The sequence below is a fragment of the Bison bison genome, unplaced genomic scaffold, assembly GCF_000754665.1.
Source record: "Bison bison bison isolate TAMUID 2011002044 unplaced genomic scaffold, Bison_UMD1.0 scf7180017864180, whole genome shotgun sequence".
Taxonomy (NCBI): domain Eukaryota; kingdom Metazoa; phylum Chordata; class Mammalia; order Artiodactyla; family Bovidae; genus Bison; species Bison bison.
The window spans coordinates 813,265-831,407 of record NW_011494752.1 but is presented as its reverse complement, the minus strand read 5'-3'; the positions used below and the strand labels follow the sequence as shown (position 1 = coordinate 831,407).

Below are 18,143 nucleotides of genomic sequence, written 5' to 3'. Positions count from 1 at the left end.
GCCCGGATCACATCTAATCTGCAGCCGCATCTCTACCCCGGGAGGCGGCGCGTATCTCCCGCACCCGCTCGTCTCCATGGTGCTCGGCGCTGGGGCGGGGGAGCCAGGCCAGTGGGCGCCTCGGTCTGTGAGTTATCACCGCCCACGGCCCGGGGCCCGTAGCCGAGGCCCGTTGAGTGTTGACGATCGTCCCCATGGAGCGAACTGAAGAGAAAGTGATAATGGAACCAACTGTGGAAGAGGCCTAGGGGTTGGGAGTGTCTGCCCCTCAACCCCCTGAGGTGGCTTATCTGACCCCAGACAGGACACCGCGACTTGTGAAGGCCCCGGAAGGGAGGGAGGTCGCGGAGAGGAGGGAGGTAGGAAGGGGGAGACAGGAGGCCTCACTCTGCAGCCTTTGTGCACCAGGAGTAGTACCCCTGGCTCCTCCAGGTACCCCTGAGCTGGAGGCTGGTGGCTAATATAAGATGGGGTGCAGGGTAGATGCTCCGTGCTCCAGAGGTGGGCCCCATCAGCTCCAGCATGAGAAGCTAAGACCACCAGCCCAGGAATGGGGTAGCCACCATCTTGCAAGACCCAGGCTCAGCCTATGAGGCCCCTCAGAACTGAAGCAGGGGAAGAGGGACTCCCCTCCCAACCCAGCCCCCAGCCAGACACAGAACTGCCATGCTATGGGAGGGTTATAACTTTTATTTCTGAAAGTTAAAGTAGATACAGCAATATACAAAAAAAAAAAAAAAACCCACAACATAATAATATAAATTTTTACACTATTAAGTAAGTATACATTGGAATTTGAATGCAGTGGCCAGGACAGCATCTCACAAACCACCCTGTGGATAGGTTAGGCATCCTTGGGAATCCCTTGGCTAGACAGGGGGCTGGCAGAGAGAATGCAGGCAGGTTCTTTAAGGGAGGGTCTCAGCTCCTCTCAGGGCTTTTGCTAATATCAGGGTTAAAACCAGATACTCATACGACCTAAGAGCCACGGATTTTACGATTTCTGCTCCAGCAAAGCCAGGATTCTTGCCCCAGGTCCCTCATGTTAAGCTTATTTCCATCTAGAGAGTTGGAGGGGAATCTCTCTGCATTACCTGTCAACCCCTGTTTGTCTTGGAGAGGTCTTATCCCCTTCAAAAATTGGCGAATTTGGGTGTAACGCAAAGCATCCCTAGAAACTCTGGTCAACTGAGACAAGATGGCTGTAGCCGACCCAATCTAGCCGTGCTTCTGGGTCTGAGAGGCCCCGTATCAGAGATCATCCCACATGCTACCTATGTTCTGAGATGCACAGTACATGCAGTTGTTCTGCCTAATTGTGGGGCCTCTACAGGGGGGAGACAGTCACCAGTGCTGGGGGGAGGTGGGAGTGTACATTCCCTCACACAACAGACAGACCCCGAGCTTATCACTAAGCCTTTGCCCCTGGCTTGACAGAGTGAAATGATTACAGGTGCAGCACGAAATCTCCAAGGAACTGGGATAAGAACTGTATTCCCTGAGCTCAACTAGACCCTCGACTGGGGGTCTGTAGTCTGACTCGTGTTCAACCTGTGTCTCCCTCTTATCTGAAAAGGTCCCAAGACCAGGTGCGTAAAGCAAACAGGACAAGGGACCTTTAGACACTGGAAGGAGCCACCCAGCAGAGGGGCTCAGGTCGATGGGAAAAGGAAGAATTGTCCTGTCCCTTCTAAGACACCCACCCAAGCTTGGCAACAGGAGAAGCCCAGGGAGAAAGAGAGATCAGGTTGTAAATGCCCCTCTGCCCAGCCTTACCTACAAACAGGCCAACATGCTAAAGGGGGAAATAAAAACTTTATTAAAAAAAAAAATCCTAAAATATTTAGGGTCTCCTTCAACCTTCCTATTTCAAACCAAAGGCATCTTCAGAAGATATCTTTTAAGGGTTGGATCTAAAATTCATGTCAGGGGTTATATAAATTATCGGCCTGAAGAAAGCTGAATACCTGAAGCACCAAGGAGGAAATTAACTGAGTTTTCTTAAATACAGAGGAAGCTATGCCAATACAGTCAGTGTCTTTTGCCCTTAAAAAAAATTACTGAAGATTAAAAATAAACCTAGGGGCTTTGAAAGTCCTAGCATCTATCTGGACGTTAGCAAGGTTGAAAGTGTGGTGCCGGGAGGATGAGGCGAGAGGCTGCCCATGGCATCAGCTTACAGAATAGGCAGAAGGATGCAGCTGGCACCAGGAGGCACTTGACTCACAACGACAACAAGCTGCTGAGAAAGGGGGCCGGGGGGCGGGGGAGGAGGGCAAAAAAAGATGTTTCCTCTTTCTCCCTCCTGCCGCCCCTTCCACATCCCCTGATCACAGTTGTGGAGCGTGTATTCTTATTTGCATGTAGATAAAAGCATATCACCCACATTCATTCATTTCTCTATTTTAAAAAAGTGCCCAGATTGCTCAGAGATAGCTAAAGTGAGAGATGAAAAAAAAAAAAAAAAAAATCTGGAACCGCAAAGCTGGGAGCTGAGTTGATCTGGGCTTAGGCTGTATAAGGGCTGGTGGGACATGGGTTGGAGCATCCGTCATCTCTCTGCAGCCTCCGTCCTCGGCTCCTCACATGGGGGAGGTAGCGCACTCCGAGGTCAGCTCCATGTCGAACGTGAGGGACTCTGGAAGAAGGGGACACACACGGGGAGAGCCAGTTCAATTGCCTGGGCCCCACAGCAGGCAGGGCACACAGCCCTAGCTTTCTGGGGCACGGGGCTCAGACCACCACTGCCATCCAGTCTCCTGCCCCTGCCCCTCAGTCATCAAGAAGGGGTACAGAATTCACATTCTCTCTCCTCCCTATGGGGTCTTGCCTTCTGAAAGGGCACCCACCCCTCTAGGCTGTCGCAGAGCTCCAGACTCAGTTCCCTGTGCCCATACAACAGCTGCCCACCGGCTATCTACTTTACACGTGGTAAAGGATGTATGGCAATGCCGCTCTCTCAGTTCGTCCCACCCTCTCCTTCCCCCGCTGTGTCCAAAATCTGTTCTGTATGTCTGCCCTGCAAATAGGTTCATTAGTACTGTTTTTCTAGATTCCATGTATATGAAATTATGTTCATGGTAATATACGAAACTTGTTTTTCTCTGACTTTCTTCACTCTGTATAACAGGCTCTAGATTTATCTACCTCACTAGAATTGACTCAGATGAGTTCTTTTTATGGGTGAGTCCACTGCATACACATATATATGTATGTACCTATGTACACACCACAACTTCTTTATCTATTCAAATGCTTACGGACATCTAGGTTGCTTCCATGTCCTGGCTATTGTAAACAGTGCTGCTACAAACACTGGGGTACATGTGTCTTTTTCAATTATGGTTTTCTCAGGGTATATGCGGGAAGGCAGTGGCAACCCACTCCAGTGTTCTTGCCTGGAGAATCCCAGGGACGGCGGAGCCTGGTGGGCTGCCGTCTATGGGGTCACACAGAGTCAGACATGACTAAAGCGACTTAGCAACAGCAGCAGCAGCAGGGTACGTGTCCAGCAGGGGGATTGCTGGGTCACATGGTAGTTGTATCTGTATACTTTTAATGTTTTAATCATAATATACATACTGTTTTTTTTTGTTTTTTAATATTATGGGAGCCAACTGGCTTGCGGGATCTTAGTTCCCCGACCAGCGGTCGAACCCAGGCTCCCGCACTGGAAGCTCGGAGTCCTAACCCCTGACCACCGGGGATGTCGTACATTCCTATTTTTCTAATACACAGAAATGCTACTGTTTCGGATTTGTTGGGCTAAAGAAAATACATTTGTAAAATTAACCTCACCTGTTCCTTTTCACTGATTTTTTTAACCTGGCTCCTAGAAAATTTACACTGGCACGGGGAGTGCATTTCTATAGGAAAGTGCTGCTCGAGAACTCCTTCTGCCCATTTGGGTGCCCCTTGGTTGGTTCTATACACGGGAGCATCAGCTCAGGGGGACAGTCCAGCAACCGGATACTCACCAAACTGCCCTCCTGCTGAGGGTTCAGCAGCTTCACCATTATTTCCAAACTGCATCAATGAATCTAAAGTGCGGGGGGACATCGGCAGGTCAATGGTATTGCTGCAGGTCGTTCTGTAGGAAAGGGGGAGCAGCAGGAGGGGGAAGGGTCGGGTTGACAAGACACAATGGAGGAAAAAAAAAAGAACAAAACACACACACACAAGCCATCAAACTCTGGTCTCCAACAGAAAAAAAATAAAAGCTCAAGCTTTTTAAACACACGAGGTCACTGTGAGTTTAAATGAGTACCAAACATACTCAGAGGGCTCCAACCCTGCTTCACAAGAGAATTCTCACCCACTGTCCTGTTCCCAGGGATAACTGAGGACATTAGAGATGGAGGCAAAATCGGGGAGGGAAGCCACTTACGGTGTCACACAGATGAACTTGGTCTTCAGGTACGGGGCAGCACCTGGGGAGAAGACAACTCTGCCTTAGCGACTGTGATTCCCACTCTGGGTACCGGATGGGGGAAGCTGGCTGCCTCCCCAGGGCCGATGTGAAGCTCACTCAATCCCTGAGCAGAGACAGTCTGAAGGAACCTCCATCCCCCACTGGGCTGCCCTCCCCTCCACTATAGACTCTGACGTTCCAGCGCTTGCAGCTGGAAGCTCAGTTCTTTCCCCAAAGCTTTTCAGCAGACTCACTTGAGCTCAGACAAGTGCCAGCCTGGTGTTCATTCTTCCCCTAGATGAGGGTGAAGAGTTTCACTGCTTGTATGTGGACTGAGGATTGTAACCTGGCCTGGTTGTATCTCTTAGATCGGGCACCTCATCCTGCTCAGACACCGAAGTCACGGGGTCTTTATGAAAACACAGAAGGGGCTAATGCAGTTCCAAAGCTGAGGGTGACATCTTCTGTTCCCATTAGCACTGATCTGCCTGTTACATCCTTCAGTGAGGATATTAGTAACCCCCATTAGATAACTACATCACAGAGAAGAGCCTCTCCATGGGGAGAATGTCTCCGGTGTAGTACAACTGGCTTTGGACTGGGAGATAGGAGGCTGGGGCCTCGTTACATCTTCAAAACACGCTTCCAGTGCAGCGAGTTTGGGTTCCATCCCTAATCAGGCAACTAAAATCCCACATACGGTGTGGGGTGGCCCCCAAAAGTTAATTTAAAAAAAATTTTAAAAATCAACTATATTTACAAGATAATAAAATAAGAGGGAGGCGGAGGATGGAGGGGCCCATCTTTGTCATTTGTGATTCTTCTTCTATAGTTAGAAACATGAAGATTTAAGAATTTTAACTGCTAAATGCTTATACCAAGAGGTCAAGGGGCCCCAGAGACACTGGCATGGAATTTGGGGGATTCCGGTGAACAGATCGCTTAGGAAGGGTGAGGTGGGCCAGGAAAAGCATGGCTGGAGGGCTCGGGGCTCACAGAGAAGCTGAGAGACCGGAAAGGATGGTGACAACTGGAGAAAGCGCACTGCCATCAGAGTTTATTTGGGGCCAAGAACTAGATTAACTCAGTACAGAATCCAAAGAAGCTACCAAGGCAGGGTTCTGCTATCTTATAAATCCATTTGGGCCCAGGCTTGAGGGGAGCTGACTCCAGCTGACTCCCAGACACAAAAGGGTTTGAATTCTCCTAAGTGATCAATGTTGCTGAGAAAAACAGCTCTGAGATGCCACAGTAGAAGCAAAGGAGAATGAAGATTAGAAGTTGATTTATGGCTCTGTGCAAGGTTGTAAATGTGCTTCATCTAATTTGTAAGATAAGAGATCTGTCATTTCTACAGAGGAGTCTTTCCCTCAAGCCATGAGGAAGTAATGTGAGCTTCTAAGAAAGGAGGAGGGAAGAGTCCTGGGAAGACAAGCCATCTCCAAGAGACAATAAAACCTTCAGGATGGGAACAGAGAGGAAACGGTCAGCTGCTCCACTCTGGAGGAACCCACAGGTCGCCCACCGGCCTCCGCCACACCCCCTGATGCCATCACCAGGCTCCTGCTGCCCCAGGAGACAGACAAAGCTCTTGAGTAATTAGTTCTATCTCATGACTGGCGTCTTGCCCCTGAGGAAACACTGAGTCCCCAGGCAGGAAAAGGCCTGGCCTCCTGCTCACACAGGAGCCGTGAGGGAGGGTGCAGCCTCACACCAGGAACTTGGACCTTGACGGCGAAATGAGTCGAGGGCCCAGCACTTGGACCTAATTGCCTTCCGCAGAAGGAACAGGGCAGTGTGACGGGGGCTGATAAACAGATCTACCAACCGAAGCACAACGTGGAAAGAGAGATAAGTAGCAGACAGGAAATGAGAGTTATGCTCGCCTAGAGTGTGACCAAGACTCAACCCAGAACAAAGGAGAAAGGAAAGTCAATTGCCAGTGAGCCCCAACTCCCTCTTCCAAGTCTCAATCTGCTCGCCCCCAGAAATCCCTCACAGGGAATTACTGTGAAAAGAGTGTGAAGGCAGTGGTGGGTTTGTGTGGGGGAACTATTTGTTCAAAACACAGGTTTTTTCCCAAAGCAGTTAGGGTAGGGAGGCTAACTCAAAAGGATCACTTTAAACCCTTGCTGGCTCTATGATTAAAGAAAGTTCAATAAAAACAAAGGATGGCAAATAACAGTCTCCTCCTCAGGATCTGGCCAGAGAACCACGAGTCTGAGCCTCAAACGCCCATGGGAACAGGCTAGAAGGCTCCGGCCTCCATGCGGGTGATGGCACCAGAGAGCGAGGGTTTAGTATGAAAAAATGTATGTGTAACTTACATAAGCACATGGGCTCGAGTACACTAAAAAAAATCTGAGTTTCAGTAGCTGCACATTCAAAGCACCAAGCCTAGGCCCCTCCCACCAGTTACCGTCTTCCCCTTCAATCTCCACTCTCCTGAGAATCTCTCTTAAACCATGTTCCAGCGTGCCTAACACTCATTTCCTCCAGAAAGCCTTTCTTCATCCCACTTGGGCTGCTTACATTGTTCAATGATGGGGAAAGGAAACACTCTAGACTGAAGTCTGAGTCGCAAACCTTCCAGCATATGCTTTGCAAGAAGTGCTGTGCTGGCTGGGCATCCTGTTTCTAGAGAATTCCGCCCTCGGTTTCTCTTCGTAGTGTCTTAGGTATGTCTGGGTATGTGTGAGCTGTTTTCCCCTTTAGACCGGTGCCTCCAGTGGGGCAGAGCCTGGTGACTGATTCCTCTCCTCTCTCTAACCCCATCAATTGCCCCTAAAGGCACTCACTATTAAGTTCTTTCCCAGAAAGAGGAATAAAGATCACCAGACTGGGCTTTCCTGGATATCTCGGTGGTAAAGAATTTGCCTGCCAACGCAGGAGACACAGGTTTGATCCCTGGTCCGAGAAGACTCCATATGCCTCGGAGTAACTAAGCCCGTGTGCCACAACCATTGAGCCTGTGGCTCTAGAGCCTGGGAACTGCAACTACCGAGCCCACCTGCCGCAACTACTGAAGTCTGTGCCTAGAGCCCAAGCTCTGCAACAAGAGAAGCCACCGCAATGAGAAGCCCACGCACTGCAAGTAGAGCGTAGCCCCCGCTTGCGCCAACTACAGAAAAGCCCATACGGCAATGAAGACCCAGCACAGCCAAAAACAAAGATAAATAAATAAAAATTATAAAGAGAAAATTTCTTAAAAAGAAAGAAAGAAAAAAACAGATCACCAGGCTCTCCAGGCATTTACCTTACCTGTCCCCCAAGGATCCTACGATTTCCCACTTCTCCCCAGAACCAAGTGGCTGTTGTGGAAAATCAACAACTACCTGGGTCGGCTTCAGGATGCTCCTGGCTCTCCGGCCGACAGTACTTTCCGAACGCCTCCTCCTTTGGAATGTCAGGGTAGAGATAGACCAGTGGAGACACCAGGATATTGGTGGCATCCATGATCTTATAGCCCATGATTATTTCAGCAAATGACATGTTGTTCAGCTGCTGCTTGGTGTAAGGTTCCACTGACTGGATCTGGGTCTTGCCTGTCATGGGATACAGAAAGAGAAGACTCGGGTGATCTTAGAGAAGACTACCTGATTGATTTTCCCTTGAGGGGGAAAGGCTTATGCCAACCTAGTGTTCGAGACCCTGAATATTCTGCCCAGTCGTCTGGTACTATGGAAATGTTCAGCAGGCTTCGGGAGAAGCTATTCAGCTGGGCCACAAGTAACATAGTTGAATAATTACTTTTATAAGATATATGAACAGAGTGGGTAAGAAAGGAGATGAAGAATACAATTTAAATTTCAAATTTCAAAAAAAAAAATACCAATTTCTAGGCAAATATTAGCCTCTTGATGAAAGTGAAAGAGGAGAGTGAAAAAGTTGGCTTAAAGCTCAACATTCAGAACTAAGATCATGGCATCCGGTCCCATCACTTCATGGCAAATAGATGGGGCAGCAGTGGAAACAGTGTCAGACTTTATTTTGGGGGGCTCAAAATCACTGCAGATGGTGACTGCAGCCATGAAATTAAAAGACGCTTACTCCTTGGAAGGAAAGTTATGACCAACCTAGATAGCATATTCAAAAGCAGAGACATTACTTTGCCAACAAAGGTCCGTCTAGTCAAGGATATGGTTTTTCCAGTGGTCATGTATGGATGTGAGAGTTGGACTGTGAAGAAAGCTGAGCGCCAAAGAATTGATACTTTTGAACTGTGGTATTGGAGAAGACTCTTGAGAGTCCCTTGGACTGCAAGGAGGTCCAACCAGTCCATCCTAAAGGAGATCAGTCCTGGGTGTTCATTGGAAGGACTGATGCTAAAGCTGAAACTCCATTACTTTGGCCACCTCATGCAAAGAGTTGACTCATTGGAAAAGACCCTGATGCTGGGAGGGATTGGGGGCAGGAGGAGAAGGGGACGACAGAGGATGAGATGGCTGGATGACATCACTGACTCGATGGACATGAGTTTGAGTGAACTCTGGGAGTTGGTGATGACAGGGAGGCCTGGCGTGCTGTGACTCATAGGGTCACAAAGAGTCGGACACGACTGAGCGACTGAACTGATTAACCCCTTGCAGGGAGCAAAATAAAACTGGCAAACCAATCCTCCAGCTGGAAGAATTTAGAGAAGCCAAGTCTTCCCATCTCATAAAAATGATCACCAGGTACCTTCCAAGTCTGAGGCAGGAGAATGCGAGGCCATCCCTGCCCACAAGGGGGCAGCAGGTGCCTGAAACTAGCAGCAGCCATGGCCAGCCACAGCAGTGCTGGCCACCAGTTGCGGTGGGGAATCACTAAGCTTACCACTGATGTCCTTCTCCACCCAGGTGAAGGTGACGCCTCCTTCTTTGCTGCTTTCACTGAATCTCAGCAGGAAGGTACCTGGGGGCTTAGTGCTCAAGATGGCCCGTTCCCTCTCCTTGCTGATGAAGCCCATTATATACCTGGAGACAGAGAGGAGCAACAGCAAGGTTGGGGCTGAGGGACCTCTGTGTTGCAGCCAACCTGCTGGGAGAGTAGGCGACTTGTCACCCCCGTGTGTTCTGTCAGACACAAGAGTTCCAACCTACCCTTCGTTCCAAAGGGCCAGGATGTACTTTTTCACCAGGTCAATGATGTTGTCCAGCCAGACCCAGAAGGAGAAGCCCTTGCCAGCCATGTTTTCCTGGAGAAAAGAGTAATGGGAAAGGTCAGTCCCCCACCTCCCTGGGCTCTTCCTTTAAGGGGGTGAGGTGCCACCAAAATCCTCAAGCCCATCTACCCTCAGGCAGGTCCTCTTGGCCGCCAGACCAAGAGTCCAGGGCCTTCAGGCCCACTGCCCTCCACGACATCCCCACAGCTAAGTGTCCCTGCCCCCTCCTCCTCCTATGAGGCAGCCTCATGGATGGAGTTCACACGGTGGCTTACTTTGCAAAATTTAGCCCATGTGATCTGACACCCTGAATAGTTCACACCAGGTCCTGAAAGAAAAAAAAAAGTCATATAATTTGCAGTTTTAAATCCAGATCTTTCTTCAAACAGACAGACAGACAGTTGTCCCACAACACGCCCCGAAACTTGGTTTTCACGCACTTGAACGTTGGCACTCTTGTGTGCATACATACGCACCCCTCCCCACCACCCAATCCCATCGTTTGATGCCCCCTAAGTTGTTGTTTAGCGGAGGTGGTGGGTGATGTATCAAGTCCCTGCTGCCCTTTCTAGCCTCGTGTGGCAGTCTGGGGATCAGCAGAACACACTAAGAAGCTGACAGCTTGAGTTACAGGGTCACGTTTAGTCATGCATGGTCAGTCCCTCAGTCATGTCTGACTGCAGCCCTACCAAGTTCCTCTCCTTGGGATTTCCCAGGCAAGAATACTGGAGTGGGTTATCATTTCCTGCTCCAGGGGATCTTCCTGACCCAAGGGTCAAATCCAAGTCTCCTGCACTGGCAGGTGGATTCTCTACCACTGAGGCACCTGGAGAGCCCATGTTTCGTGGCAGCACAGGACAAAGCTAGACGGCACGTAAAACATTCTAAGACTTTTTTCTTCCAGGAAAAAAAATTAAAAACAAGCTACATTTTCTTGAAAAAACAGACAGGGATGCCAAGCCTTTAGCTCGAACATACATTTAAAATACTTTCCTAAGGCTGGACAAAGTACCCAGGGAGACAGCCACCAACAGAAGAAATCTGCCTCCCGTCTCATAAAAGTGATCACAGGCGCAAACCTCCTCTGCGTCCCGATTTCAGGGCCTGCTGAAGCACGTGTATTCTGCCCAGCGCCTTGCTCAGTCAACTTTCCTCAATGAACAACCCCATGGGCCAGATTCCTTTTGCAAGGACAGCAAAGGGAGAAGAGGTCAAGGGCTGACCTAAGAGTTTCTCCGCCAGCGTCGTCAACTGCTCGATGCTCAGCCCGCGCTTGGTGGTAGAGGAGAACTGCCAGCTCAGCACCTCGGCCACTTGATCCCACGTTCCGATCGGGGGTTTGGTGAAAAAGTTCACGTTCTATTGGAAATGACACATTTGCTCCTTTAGATGAGAGGGTGGCGCCTGCTGGGCGGCAGCCCCGAGGCACCAAGGAGCCTCCGGAGAAGCCGGGCCTCCAACTCACCTTGGGGTTGTTGGTCAGCATGTTGTACCATAGGATGGACGCCCAGGCATTGGGCATCTGACAGATGTTGGAGATCACCACCACTGGCAAGGAGTGGGTCTGTGGAGGGAGCGGGGAATGAGCTGGGGAGGCAGAGGGCCCTTGAGGCTCCAGAAACCTCTTCACCCGCATCTCGCAGGGTTCAGAATAAAAGGAGAGGTCGTGGAGTACACTTGCTGCCAACCCTCAGGAAGCTGTGGGGCCCGGTCAGCTCGACACCCAGCGTGGAGAGTAGGCTGAACTCAGGGGCTGTCTGAGTATCACCAGGAATTTACAAAGCTGACTCCTCACAGTGGACTCACAGTCCACGGACTCCCCATTTATAAAACTTGGAAGGCTTTCACAAATTGAAGCTGTGAAAAGAATGCAAGTTGCTCAGTTGTGTCCAACTCTGCGACCCCATGGCCTACACAGTCCGTGGAATTCTCCAGGCCAGGATACTGGAGTGGGTAGCCTTTCCCTTCTCCAGGGGATCTTTCCAACCCAGGGAAGTCGAACCCAAGTCTCCCGCATTGCTGCATTGAAGCTGTATCTGCCCATTTAATAGAGAGGTCCCAGGAATCAAAGACTAGGGTGCTTGCTTTTTCAGGTGTATCTTTAATTTAAAGATCAAGAAAGTTGGGGAAAGAGCAGGTAAATGCCATGATTGTTTGGATACTAAAAACGGTGGTGGTTGAAAGACTGTTTTGTCCAAACTGTATAAAGTTGGCTATAATTAATTCCTAAATACGAGTTTTTACATCAAGTTCGCTGGAACCTGAGTAGACATGTATCTTCTAAGCACTCAGGCAAGACACTAACAAATTTTTGGAGAAAAAGAAGCAAATGTAAACACAGTGCTGAGTAAAGAGTCATCATTCCACCTTCTAGAGTGAAAACCCTGACTAGAAGAAGCCCCATTCTGAATCATCCTGCAGGCGGTTCTACCCAGTTCTGTGCAGAACTCACCTCCAGGTCAATCTTGAGGCCTTGGTGATACACCTCAGTCTCAAAGGTGATCAGGTGCAGCTCCTCGGTCACAATCAGGGAGGCCTACAAGAATGAGAAGGATGTTCTTCCTCAGAGAGGATGGCACTGAGTCCTGACAGCCGCCACTACACCATCCTGAAGAGCAACGCACCAGGTGGCCATGGATACAACTGGAGCACATGGTCTTTCCAACTCTACGACTCTCCAGTGCTCTGATCTACAACCTGACCTCTTATCGGCTTTATTATGATACTATGGAGATCCAGTTGGTCATGGATAAAATGGGAACAGCATAATGGCAAAATAGTGAACACCTGTGTACCCACCCCTCAGTGTAAGGCAGAGACTGTCACCATGGAGGTTGTCCGGGTGCCCTTCCCAACTCCATCCATCCCTGAGCCTCCTACCTCAGAGGTGACTGCTATTTTGTCTTTTGAGTTTGTCATTTCCTAGCCCTTCTTTATGGTTTTCCTGCATTTATATCTCTAAACAATGTATGTGTTGTTCAATTTGGGGTGGGGGTTGTGAATCTCATACTGTGACTCGCTTTTCACACCTATGTAACCGTGTACACCTGCAATTTATACATCTTCATAGCTGTATAGTATTCCATCACCTGACTATACCACAGATCATTTATCCACTCTAGTGCTGTTGACATATGGGTTGTATTTAGGCCTTACAATTAGGCAGTTGGGACATGAAATGCATGTCTCCTGGCGCCAGTCTCCTGGCACCTATGAGCAAAGATTTCTCTATTGTTAAATCCTGAGAGTGGCACTGCTGGTATATAGGGTATATTTATTTTCATAATGCCCAACTGTTTTTCAAAGTGATTATAACAACTGATACACCAGCAACATAGCGACTATTTTGAATGAGAACTGTCAATGAATTATTAGAAATTCCAACTCATATTTTAAAATGTTCTCTCATAACAAAAGAAATACACATTCAATTTTAAATGCAAATATTACAGAGATAGTATAGAGTAGCTTTGGGTGAGAACAGCAGCACAAATATATAAGCACTATTTGGTAGACATTCCTCTAGAATTTTGTAATGCAGACATGAATGGAGAAAAAACAGTAAATTTTAAAACAATTATACTAGTATACTACTCAAATTACTTTGCATTTTTTTCTCAATAAATATGCCACATACATCTTCCCATATCACTGCATAGAAACAACCTCACTCTTTAACTGCTGTCAAGTCTTATAGATTCAGTTTGTTTTTTTAAAAGGCCTGCTACATTCTAGAGAAGAGGGTAAGAACGGCTCAGGAGACAAACAGAAAAAGAATAGGGTGTCACAATTTTATAAAAAAGATTTAAAACCAGTGCTTGGTCACATATACTTTCTCTTTTTTAAAGTTTATTCTTTTTTGGGGGGCCATATAGTTTGTGGAATCTTAGTTTCCCAACCAGGAATTGAACCCAGGCCCATGGCAGTGAAGGCCTGGAGTCTTAACCACTGAATCACCAAGGAATTCCCTTAAGTTTATTCTTAACACTAAGAATCCAAGAATCTGAGTCAATGGGAGACAGAGAAGAAACAAGGTGGGTAAAGAACAAGAGAGTTTGCTGTTTCTCTTTTGGTAAAATGTTTAACTTGGATGTGTTGAAACCCATCCCACCTCAGTGACCAAAACAGATCACCAAAAGCTGAGACAAGCCGTGTCAGTGCATAGAAGTTAGAAGGGGAATTTGGAAAGTCCCAGGCAAGGCGGAAGGCTCCTTTTCTACCAATGGGTGTGGGCAAGGGACTTTACACTCCTTAAAGATGAGCTAACTCTCCGGACAATCAAGGAAATGCGCTGAGCCAGAGAACTCCTCCAAGGCATGTGTGACTACTCATGTGTTGGCTGGCGGTGACTGCAGCTGAAATAGCAGGTAGGTGTCTCTACTTCTGGGCAGTAAGGAGGCTCTTTTTCTTTTCTTTTTATAAAAAGTTTCAGTGTTTTGGCTGCAAGGCATGTGAGATCTTAGTTCTCTGACCAGGGATCAAACCCACACCCTCTGCATTGGAAGGGTGGAGTCTTAACCACTAGGGAAGTTCTTATGGAGGCTCTTTTTCTCTCCTGCTCAGCTATCATCTCCAACAAAACTTACATCACAATTGGCTCGGCCCCCATTACCGCATCTCTGCTCTCTCAGGGTCTGTAAGAAAAACAAAGAGCATCCTCCGTCAGGTAAGGCTCTCCCCAAGTCCCTCCCCCTGCCAGAGGCCCTGCAGAAAGGGAGCCCAGGCTTCTCCCATGTACCAAGTGTTTGAACTCCGCTGAGAGGCTGCCATTGTTAGACTCTTCCATGTTCATCACTTTCGTGTTTGTGCCCAGAATGTTAAATTTTCGGGACCTGAATCACAGGAGGAAAAGACCAACCACATATGTGACCGAATGGCCAGGGACAAAGTTAGATTATACAGAACAGAAGGAAGCCTGTATGCTGAACTTACCCTCTGAGAGCTGCAACGTCCCCGGAGTCTCTGTTAAGAATATAAACCTGTGTTAATAAAACAGGCCCCAAGTCTCTTTGAAAGTCCACTTTGAACACCTATCATTTACTCGGATGGAAAAACTGCTGTTCTCCTGGGGATTTCTGTCAAGGACTCGATTACATGGTATACGTGAAATCTAACATCCCTGTACATGCTCAAGTAGAAGACACAGCTGGTTGCCTACCCAACCTCTACTCCCCTCTTCCTAACAGAACCTTGACTCCATCAAGTATCTTTCCCATCCCCACTTCCAGGGGATCCTGCTCTAAGCCCACAGAACCGAGCATGTGCACAGTGTTGGTCCAGGAGTGAGGCCAGGACCCACACTGTCTCAATCCAACGGGGAAGGAATTCTCCCTCAGGCTGGATTTACATTCTGTAGCTTCAGCTGCACATCAGCAAGGAGACACGTGGCCTTTACTACAAGCAACCATGCTGCAACCAGAGGGAACCCTCGAATGCCCGTGCTACTTATGGTGGCAGAGAAGAGAGACGGAAGGTTCTGGATCCTTGGTGACAGGAATTGAGTCACTGATTTCACCACCCGGAACTTGTTCTAACTGCATTTCCAGTTATACTGGGTTGCAAATTTCCTTATTACTGACGCCACACTGGGCTTTCTGTAAAGGTCTACTGTTACCTGCAACTCAGAGTATCCCATTGACATCGCCAGAAAAATTCTTCCCAGCATGTTCCTTGTCCTTTAACTGTTTTTGAGTATTTCATTTTTTACATAGTCACCATTTCTCAGTGTTTTCTTGTTAACATTATTTTAGTACTGTTTTAAAAGTCCTTCTCCATTGCTATATATCCACTTATGTTTTTAGAATTAATAATATCTACTACTTATTAGATAGTGCATTCCATGGGAGTTTATAGATTAAAATGGATCAACTTTTAAACCATTTAGAAGATATCTTTCCATACATTAATTTTATGTCTTTGGGGGGCCACTTGGCTTGTGGGACTTTAGTTCCCCAACCAGGGATTGAACCTGGGCCCTCAGCAGTAAAAGCTTGGAGTCTTAACCACTAGACCACGAGGGAACCTCCCATATATCACATCTTAGAACTTAAATCAAGCCCCCGTTATGAGAAAGTTTTCCCTCATGTCTAGCCTATATTTATTTATTTTATATTCTTTATTTGTATTACAGCTTTGATGTATAATTGATGAATAATAAACTGCATATGTAAAATGCACAAGCTGATGAGGTCTGATAGATGTCACACACCTGTGACACCCGCTCAATCAAGAGACTGAATGTATTCATCAACCCCTCCTCCCCAAGTTTCCCACCTCCCTTATGCAACCCATTCCCCAGTCCCACACTCCACCCATCCCTGTCTCCAGACAACCAATGATCTGATTTCAGTCATGATAGATTTGCACTTCTAGAATTTTATATAAATGGAAACATAAAAGTATGTACTCTTTTTTCTGGGTCTGGCTTCTCCCTCTTGGTATATTTATTTTGAGATTTATCCGTGTATTACGTATTTTGATACTCTATTTCTTTTTGTCGGTGAGTAGTACTTCCCTTGCATGGATATACCACAAACTTATGGACACTCATCTATCAGTGAAGACTCCTGTACCACCCTTTGTGTGGACATACGCTTTCAGTTCTCTTGGATGAACACCTAGGAGTGGAGTGGTTGGGTTGTAGGATAGGTGCAAGTTTAACTTTTCAGGAAACTGCCAAATTGTTCTCCAAAAGTGGTTGCCATTCTACCGCCATTACATTACACATCTGCTTATTCATTTAAAAAATCTTAATCAATTAACTTATTTATTTATTTATTGGCTGTGCTGGGTCTTTGTTGCTGTGCTCAGGCTTTCTGTAGTTGTGGTGAGCAGGGGCTACTCTAAGAGTTGTAGGTCACAGGCTTAGTTGCTCCTCAGCATGTGGAATCTTCCCAGACCAGGGATCAAACCTGTGTCCCCTGCACTGGAAGGCAGACTCTTAACCCCTGGACCACCAGGGAAGTCCTTGCCTATGCTTTTAAGGTACATCTAGAATTTATTCTGATGGTCAGTTTTTTTTTAGTGAGACGGTGATTTTTTTACACTAATTTATGGTTAAAGTCATTAATTTTTGCTTATTCATTTATGAAACCTACCACCTTCCTCGAGTCCCTGGCTGCATAACTATTTTCTAGTTCATTCTCATGGAATTTCCAGATGAATACATTTTCTCTTTTCTAATGTCTTCAGAGGGTAAGTGCATTTTAATTTTTTTAAAGGTACTGTCAAATTTGGAAGAGGATTCCATTATGTGGTAAAGTGTGGAACAACAACTAAAATCAATTTTCCCATATATTCTCAATTTTACATAATATGCACAAGTTTCATTTATAAGTAAAAAAACAAAGAAAGAGGGACTTGAGGTCACAATGCCAATCACAACTCAAATCGCTACCACCAGCTTCGTGGTTTTGTTCAGGCACGTAAATGACAATGCACAGCAAGGCTTTTGAAAACTTAAAAAAAAAAAAATATCTCTGAATATAGATAAAGCCTCTAAGTTCACATGATGCCTATCAAAGTTCTCGTTTCTCTGTCCCTCATTTGAAGAAAAGGGGGGAAAAAAAGAAGCTAAGATAGAGTACTTACTTGTCAATGCACACTTTAATCTTAAGTTGATAATTTAGCTCAGGGAATTTAACCAGCAATCTATGTCAAAAAAAGAAAAGGAAAAAAGTTTCAGAGCAGAGGAAAAAAATCCAGTTTTAAAAAACAGCCACTAGGCTCCCCCACCAACTTCTAGTTGAATCTAAAACTCATAACTCTTCAATTCTAAAGAGATGAGTCATAATCCCAAATTTTTCTTCCTGCCAGTGCTTCCTTTCATTTTAAGTCAAGCATCACCCCCTTCAGGCCAAAAGGGACTGAAAAAAAAAAGCCTAAGAACTTGGACCAAGTTGTGAGAGACACACAAAAGGATAATGAAAGCTCTATCATGAAAAACATTACAGGAATACATGCTCTGAAATTGGTACTCCTTCTATTAGACTGGAAACCCAACAGTGTACTACCTTTCTGAGGAGGGAAATTTCACTGCAGAAGGGCAAACCCCAGCTTACCTGCTCTGACTTGAATGTGAAAGTAATGCTCTACCTGCAGGTCCCCCACCCACCTGCCCTGTGACCTCTTGGCGTCTATTATCACTAAGCTTTACTCTTCCCCTTCAAATGCTCAGGAAAAAGCAGGCTCAAAGAACAGAAGATAACTGGCATTATTCTGCCCCTTTTGCATGGTAGATGGAAATGCTATGACCTAAGACATTAGGCCTGGAATCAGGAATACAGTGCGACCGAATCATAGGAATATATCCAGGTAACCTCAGAAAGATTCTGGTTCTTTAGCATTTGACAGAACAATCAAAGAGCAAGTTAATATTACACCAAAAAATTCCCTATCCATCACAGTACTGCCTGCAATGGCTGTAAAGAACAACCCTGGCCCTGAGGGTGTCCCTTGATACAACATCCGCCAGAAGAGGAGGTGAAACAGCCCACCTGACTTTAGTTGTGAACTGGACACCGGTCTTGATGACTAATGGCCGGTCAGGATGCATAGGCATGCAGGGCTGCCGCTCTACCACAAAGGCAC

At 46.9% G+C, this 18,143-nt stretch overlaps 1 protein-coding gene across 4 annotated transcripts in view; it reads right to left on the bottom strand.

Annotated features, from left to right (window-relative positions):
- Positions 1 to 672: 672 nt before the first annotated feature.
- STAT3 (signal transducer and activator of transcription 3 (acute-phase response factor)) overlaps positions 673 to 18,143 on the bottom strand; it is a 76,219-nt gene continuing 58,748 nt past the window's right edge. Inside the window, exons 10-24 of one of the 4 annotated variants that reach the window (XM_010842512.1) lie at positions 18,050 to 18,142; positions 17,145 to 17,204; positions 14,487 to 14,516; positions 14,293 to 14,386; positions 14,141 to 14,188; positions 12,007 to 12,090; positions 11,020 to 11,118; positions 10,778 to 10,913; positions 9,830 to 9,882; positions 9,493 to 9,587; positions 9,227 to 9,366; positions 7,744 to 7,956; positions 4,388 to 4,430; positions 3,978 to 4,090; positions 673 to 2,638 (exon numbers count right to left, since the gene is read on the bottom strand). In XM_010842512.1, the coding sequence (XP_010840814.1) occupies positions 2,583 to 2,638; positions 3,978 to 4,090; positions 4,388 to 4,430; positions 7,744 to 7,956; positions 9,227 to 9,366; positions 9,493 to 9,587; positions 9,830 to 9,882; positions 10,778 to 10,913; positions 11,020 to 11,118; positions 12,007 to 12,090; positions 14,141 to 14,188; positions 14,293 to 14,386; positions 14,487 to 14,516; positions 17,145 to 17,204; positions 18,050 to 18,142 (1,357 nt within the window). In that variant the 3' untranslated portion in view covers positions 673 to 2,582. The remainder of the gene's footprint in view (positions 2,639 to 3,977; positions 4,091 to 4,387; positions 4,431 to 7,743; positions 7,957 to 9,226; positions 9,367 to 9,492; positions 9,588 to 9,829; positions 9,883 to 10,777; positions 10,914 to 11,019; positions 11,119 to 12,006; positions 12,091 to 14,140; positions 14,189 to 14,292; positions 14,387 to 14,486; positions 14,517 to 17,144; positions 17,205 to 18,049; position 18,143) is intronic. The other 3 variants (XM_010842514.1, XM_010842513.1, XM_010842515.1) reach the window with 3 other exon arrangements.